The sequence below is a fragment of the Portunus trituberculatus genome, chromosome 27 (assembly GCF_017591435.1).
Source record: "Portunus trituberculatus isolate SZX2019 chromosome 27, ASM1759143v1, whole genome shotgun sequence".
Classification (NCBI taxonomy): domain Eukaryota; kingdom Metazoa; phylum Arthropoda; class Malacostraca; order Decapoda; family Portunidae; genus Portunus; species Portunus trituberculatus.
Genome location: NC_059281.1, coordinates 6045801 through 6052958, shown reverse-complemented (window position 1 = coordinate 6052958; position 7158 = coordinate 6045801). Strand labels below are relative to the sequence as shown.

Genomic DNA, 7158 nt, shown 5'->3' with positions numbered 1-7158 from the left:
TGTCATACACATCCTTCTGTGCCCCAAAGATGGTAAGGCAAAGCAAGGCAGTGCATAGGAACACATAGGAGTACATAGGAACACACAGATCAGGCGAGGAGAGAGTTTCAAAGCACCTCCATACTTAAAGTGATTCTGTTTTGTATTCTTCCCCCCTTAAAACACTTCTCAGTTTTATATAATCTTTAGGGTAAACTCCATAGGTACTGAATCCTCTTTTAACCCATCGTGAACCCTATAGTCAAAGTTCCATTCACATTAAAAATTACGAATATAAACGCCAAAAAAATGACAGCTACAAAAATGCTGCCTATTTCTACCTATCATTCCTTGAAGTGTGAACCAGTCTAATGCTTTCTAAGTTTCAATAGAGACTGAAATAGCAAATGTCTTTTCAATGATTTTGTGTCTATTTTTGTGTCTTTCTTATGCATAGGAAAGATAGACGAGATGAAAGATTGTGTGGTTTGTATTAATAGATTTGGTGACTGGAACAGACTCAGGTTTGGTCGTGTAAGTCAACAGGGAGCTTTGAAAAAAATAGATAAGTTTATGTATATGTGGATACGAGGTGGCTATAGATGGATATTAGCGGCAGTAGTGGTATTGGTGAAGTTAGATGACTACCACACGACGCCTGCCACAGTTCCCACCTCCACATTCCTGACTGGTGGAGTAGTGGCTGTAGTGTTGTCTGTGATTTCTTTTCTAATCCACATTTCAGTTAAGTGTATTTTTTTTCTGAACGAAAGTGTTGTCAGTGTCTCCAGTTCAATCCACCAATACAAGCTAATCCACTACTGCCTCATTGTAATCCACCACATTTCACTCCATCATCACTCCACAAACATTCCAATCCACCAGACACCAATCAATCGCCACATCCAATCCTCCATAAACACTAATCCACCACCACATCTAATCCACAAACATTCCAAACTACTACAAACACTAACTTACTACCACATTCAATCCACCACAGAACCCTGCAGCCGTGTGTGTGGTGGTGGCGGTGATGATGGTGGCAGCCTCAGCAATGCCCGCCCCTGGACTCCACGGTGGAAGCGGTGGAAGCGGTGGAAGCAGCTACGGTGGAGGAGGCTTCGGTAGTGGAGGTTTCGGTGGAGGAGGTTTCGGTGGAGGAGGCTTCGGTAACGGAGGCTTGGGTGGAGGAAACTTCGGTAACTTTGGCGGATTGGGTGGATTGGGTGGAGTAGGTGGATTGGGTGGACTAGGTGGACTTGGCGGTCTCGGAAGTGGAGGTGGATACTACAGAAGTGCAGGATTTGGCAATGGAGGTTTCGGAAATGGAGGTTTCGGATCAGGTGGAGGCTTTGGTAGACTGTTTAGTGGCGGCTCCTTCGGGGATGGATCCTTCGGCAGTGGATTGGGCAGTGGATCATTCGGTGGAGGATCCTTCGGGGGTTCTGGCGGCAGCTACGGCGGCGGCAGCTCCTCCAGTGGCAGTTACGGGTACAGGAAGTGAGCGCCTCCATTACAAGCTCCACCTCCACTATGGGTATACTCCACTAGGGATTTTGTTTTCCACCCCAGCACTTGATCAATAACCAATAATTCCACTTTAGTCGTGTATCACTTTTTGTAAACCACTTTCTGCTCTAAATTGTTAAGTTCATATAAATTCAAAGAAAGGATTGTTTAAAGAATATTGTATTGGTGGCAGTAATCATGTTTTGCATAAATAAATATTAAAAAAAGTAATCTTATCAGTTTCTTTCCTCCTATTTATTATGATATTTTGCATTGTTGAATATAGGTAATCTCTTTCTCTCTCTCTCTCTCTCTCTCTCTCTCTCTCTCTCTCTCTCTCTCTCATACAATAATCACCTAACCCATAATAAACACACACCCGTCCACATACAGCATCCACGTAGAGCATCCACATGTCATCCACTTCCTTCCACAGTTCTATATAGTACCCATACCATTTGTCTTAACCCCTTCAGTAATGAGACGTTTTTTTATAATGAATTCTTGGTGTTATCAAACGATTTTTTTGACATTAGGAAGGGTCTATGGAGGTCAGAAGATTAATGGCCCACAATCTTTACTATTTCAATCCCCATATGAGTCTCTGAAGTTGTATAAAATCAAATAGTAAGCAGAATGAATATGGGAACGCGTCATGGTATTGAAAGGGTTAAACATCTGAGAAATTACCCGTTCCCTTGTCATCCACTTTCGTCATCCATCTTTGCTATCCACTTACTTGTCATTCCATCTTTGTCATCCACCTCTCATCCACTTACTCGTCATTTATATGTTTCATCCACCTGTCACAAGGCTCTACCATATATCTGTCATTCATTACTTTCATCCACCTGCTTTATCCACCTGTATTATCCACATCCTCCATTTCCCGGTAGAAAGAGACACGTTAGAGGACACAAAGGGAAAACAAAGGGAAATAGGGAAACACGGGATGAAGAGGATGTGTTGGGATGACAAAAAAATCAGATGGAACAGAGGTGGAACAAAGGTGGAACAAAGGTGGAACACAAGCGGAACAAGTACTGGCTGACCTTCTCCACACTCTGATTGTGGTGGCAATTGTTAAAGGATGGATTAAAAAGAAGTGGAGTGAAGATTGTCAAGATTGGAAGACGTGATTCACGGAAAACTTGGAGGGAAAGGTTGTAAAAAATAATAAGTTTGATGGATGAGTCGTTGGGAACAATGTGTGTGTGTGTGTGTGTGTGTGTGTGTGTGTGTTCACCTCGGTTGCCTGCTGGTCACCCAGCCAGTCCTCCCCATTACGAAGCGAGCTCAGAACTCATAGACCGATCTTCGGGTAGGACTGAGACCACAACACACTCCACACACCGGGAAAGCGAGGCCACAACCCCTCGAGTTACATCCCGTACCTATTTACTGCTAGGTGAACAGGGGCTACACATTAAGAGGCTTGCCCATTTGCCTCGCCGCGCCGGGATTCGAACCCGGCCCTCTCGATTGTGAGTCGAGCGTGCTAGCCACTACACTACGCGGTGTGTGTGTGTGTGTGTGTGTGTGTGTGTGTGTGTGTGTGTGTGTGTTTTGAGATGAAAGATACGTGATCGTTAGTTATATCTATTATTGTTATTTTTATTATTGTTATTGTTGTTATTATTATTATTATTATTATTATTATTATTATCATTATTATTATTATTATCATTATTATTATTATTATTATTATTATTATTATTATTATCATTATTATTACTATTGATATTATTATTATTAATATTATCATTATTATTATCATTATCATTACTATTATTATTATTATTATTATTATCATTATTATTATTATTATTATTATTATTATTATTATTATTATTATTAACATCAATAATATTATCATTAATGTTATTACAATTATTACTTTTATTATTGTTATTGTTATTATTATTATTATTATTATTATTATTATTATTATTATAATTATTATTATTATCATCATCATTATTATCAACATCATCGTCATTATCATCATCATCATCATCATCATCATTGTGAAGAGGAAAAAGAAATAAGAAAAAAAAAGAAATGAAAATAATAACATTAAACAATGACAACAATAACAGAAACAAAAACAACAACAACAAGAATAACAATAACGGCAGCAACAACAACAACAACAACAACAACAAAATGAAAGTCCAACAAGATTATCATGATGACTATAATGATGACGATGAGATTGATGATGATGACGATGACGATGGCAGCTTAAGAAAAGAGAAAGAAAAAAAATAATGGCGAAAACGGCCTCATAACAGAACAATAACTTAAACTCATTCCCAAGTAAATAATTTCAAATCAATTAAATTTCAACGCTATCACTTCTTAAACATTATAACTCATAGCGTCTTCCTCCTCCTCCTCCTCCTTCTCCTCCTCCTCCTCCTCCTCCTCCTCCTCCTCCTCCTCCACTGTATTTTGTTTTCATTTACATTACCCAGCTATTTCTTCCTCCTCCTCTTCCTCCTCCTCCTCCTCCTCATGCTCCTCCACTGTATCTTATTTTCATTTATATTACTCAGGTATTTCTTCCTCTTTCTCTTCCTGCATCACCTCGTCCTTCTATTCACTCAGTACTCTTCCTGTTCCTTGTCCTATCCTCCTTTCCTAAATTTTCCTTCCTGGTCAAATATAAACATAAAAACCCTCAATAACAACACACAAGAGAAGCAACAAAGGGAAATAGATGAAGGAAATACACCAACAAAATACACAAAATATGATGAAGGCAAATACGGTAGTTTATCCAGCAAATATTTTTTTTTTCTCCGGAGTGTTGAGTTGAGCTGAGTTGAGTTAAATTGCTGTCAGTCTTTCCTTTTTTTTTTTTTCTTTTTATGTTTCGTTTCGTTCTGTTTTCCTTCCTCTTCGTCCGATAGCTAATTTACCTTCAACAGAGCGAAGCAAGAGAAAGGAGACGCTGCACCTGCTCTCCACCTTATCCACCTCCATCTCCTCCACCTCCTCCACCTGTACCGCCCTTGAGTATGAGGCTGGTGGAAGGTGTAGGAATGCATGATTAGTGGACAGGTGGAGTGAACGGATTTCAAGGTGGAATGTGAAGGAATGTGCATGTGGATGTGGAAGTACTGTAGTGGATGTATGTGGATGCTGTAGGGTAAACAATACGGATTAACGTGGGTGGTTATATTGTGAGAGAGATGGAGAGGTGGAGAGGTGAAGTGGAGGCAAGTGGAGAGTTTAAGTGGAGCAAGATGATGGAGTTTTGATTAATAATAAAAGGAGTAAAAGAGGAAGGTGTGGAAGGATGGAGTGAATGTTGAGAGAGGAATGTGGAAGAGATGTGGATGAGGTATGACGGAAGGAATGGAAAGAAACAGAGAGAGAGAGAGAGAGAGAGAGAGAGAGAGAGAGAGAGAGAGAGAGAGAGAGAGAGAGAGAGAGAGAGAGAGAGAGAGAGAGAGAGAGAGAGAGAGAGAGAGAGAGAGAGAGAGAGAGAGAGAGAGACCGTATAAAAGTAAATAGAGAAAATAAAAATAATAAACGAACAAAGGAATACAGAAATAACATAATAAGAGAGAGAGAGAGAGAGAGAGAGAGAGAGAGAGAGAGAGAGAGAGAGAGAGAGAGAGAGAGAGAGAGAGAGAGAGAGAGAGAGAGAGAGAGAGAGAGAGAGAGAGAGACGGAAAGGTGAAAACTCAGTAAGTGGGAAAGAGAGAGCTCGGGCAGAGGCCGTTGAGTCGAGGAGGAGGAGGAGGAGGAGGAGGAGGAGGAGGAGGAGGAGGAGGAGGAGGAGGAGGAAGAAAATAGGGGGCACTGGAGAGATAGAATGACTTGCATGCATTGGGGGGTCAAGAAATGGGGGGTTGAGGTGATGGAGGAAGGGGTAGAGGAGGAAAGGGAAGGGGAAGGGGAAGGGGAAGGGGAAGGGGAAGGGGAATGGGAGAGGAAGAGGGAGGGGAGGTAGATCATCAGTATATAAGGTGGAGGCAGAATTGTCTTCTTCACACCAACTTGGGAACTCGAAAATGGTGAGGTTGTGAAGAGGAGGAGCAGAAGGAAGAGGAGGAGGAGGAGGAGGAGGAGGAGGAGGAAGAGGAAAAGAGGGGAAAGGAAAGGAAAGATGTAGGGAAAGTGAGAGGAAAAGACAGGGAAAAATGGATTGGAGAGAAAGAGAGGGAGAGAGTGAAAAGCAGTGAAAGTTAGGTAAAGAAATGTGATAAAGATTTGTGATGGTAAACAATTGACTGTGAGAAGAGAGAGAGAGAGAGAGAGAGAGAGAGAGAGAGAGAGAGAGAGAGAGAGAGAGAGAGAGAGAGAGAGAGAGAGAGAGAGAGAGAGAGAAAACGTATGTCTTAAGAGGAAACTAAAGAAATAATGTGGATTTTTTTGTCTCTCCCACAGAAGTTGGCGTCTGTTTGTATGGTGGCGGTGGTGGCGGCAGCCTCCACTCTGGCCCTGCCTGACGGAGGGCACGGAGGCCACGGTGGAGGAGGTGGAGGAGGCCACGGTGGAGGAGGTGGAGGAGGCCATGGTGGAGGAGGTGGAGGAGGCTACGGTGGAGGAGGTGGCGGCTTCGGTGGAGGTGGCCATGGTGGAGGTGGAGGAGGAGGCTACGGTGGTGGCGGCCATGGCGGTGGAGGTGGAGGAGGAGGAGGAGGCTATGGAAGTGGAAGAGCAAGTGGAAGAGCAACGATTAATTTCAATCTTGGCGGTCCCAGTGGAGGCTACGGTGGAGGATCCGGTGGTGGAGGACACGGCGGTGGAGGTGGCGGCTACGGCGGCGGTTCCATCGGTGGAGGACACGGCGGTGGATCAGGTGGCGGCTACGGCGGCGGTTCCATCGGTGGAGGACACGGTGGTGGATCAGGTGGTGGCTACGGCGGCGGTTCCATCGGTGGAGGACACGGCGGTGGATCAGGTGGAGGATACGGTGGAGGATCCAGAACTGTTGTCATCAGCGGAGGTGGATCAGGTGGCGGCTACGGCGGAGGCTCCATTGGTGGAGGACATGGTGGTGGATCAGGTGGAGGCTACGGCGGCGGTTCCATTGGTGGAGGACACGGAGGTGGATCAGGTGGAGGTTACGGCGGTGGTTCCATTGGTGGAGGACACGGCGGTGGATCAGGTGGCGGCTACGGGGGTGGTTCCATTGGTGGAGGACACGGCGGTGGATCAGGTGGAGGTTACGGCGGTGGTTCCATTGGTGGAGGACACGGCGGTGGATCAGGTGGCGGCTACGGCGGTGGTTCCATTGGTGGAGGACACGGCGGTGGATCAGGTGGCGGCTACGGCGGTGGTTCCATTGGTGGAGGACACGGCGGTGGATCAGGTGGCGGCTACGGCGGTGGTTCCAGCACGGTCATCATCAGCGGAGGTTCTGGTGGCGGCTACGGCGGCGGTTCCATCGGTGGAGGACACGGCGGTGGATCAGGTGGCGGCTACGGCGGAGGTTCCATTGGTGGCGGTCATGGAGGCGGCTCTGGTGGAGGCTTCGGTGGAGGGCACGGAGGTAGTTCAGGTGGATACGGCCGCTAAAACCCGTTCTATTCTCCAGTCTGGTCAAGTGGAGTGAAGTGGACGGTATGGAGGTCCACTGACTCTTAAACTCCTTCAGGCTAAGCAAGGATGTGATAAACAGTGTAAATAAATAATACTATGAACACTTCA

General features: G+C 44.9%; 2 protein-coding genes across 2 annotated transcripts in view; both read left to right on the top strand.

Annotated features, from left to right (window-relative positions):
- Positions 1–987: 987 nt before the first annotated feature.
- On the top strand, positions 988–1722 carry LOC123509754 (acanthoscurrin-2-like). The gene has a single exon (XM_045264273.1). It carries the CDS (start codon positions 1016–1018, stop codon positions 1484–1486), a length of 471 nt encoding a protein of 156 aa, XP_045120208.1. The 5' UTR covers positions 988–1015; the 3' UTR covers positions 1487–1722.
- Positions 1723–5500: 3778 nt separating this feature from the next.
- Positions 5501–7158, top strand: part of LOC123509753 (glycine-rich cell wall structural protein-like) — a 1719-nt gene continuing 61 nt past the window's right edge. The window contains exons 1-2 of the mRNA XM_045264272.1: positions 5501–5519; positions 5893–7158. The exon at positions 5893–7158 is cut by the window's right edge and continues 61 nt beyond it. Coding sequence (XP_045120207.1) covers positions 5517–5519; positions 5893–7026 — 1137 coding nt within the window. The 5' untranslated portion in view covers positions 5501–5516 and the 3' untranslated portion in view covers positions 7027–7158. The remainder of the gene's footprint in view (positions 5520–5892) is intronic.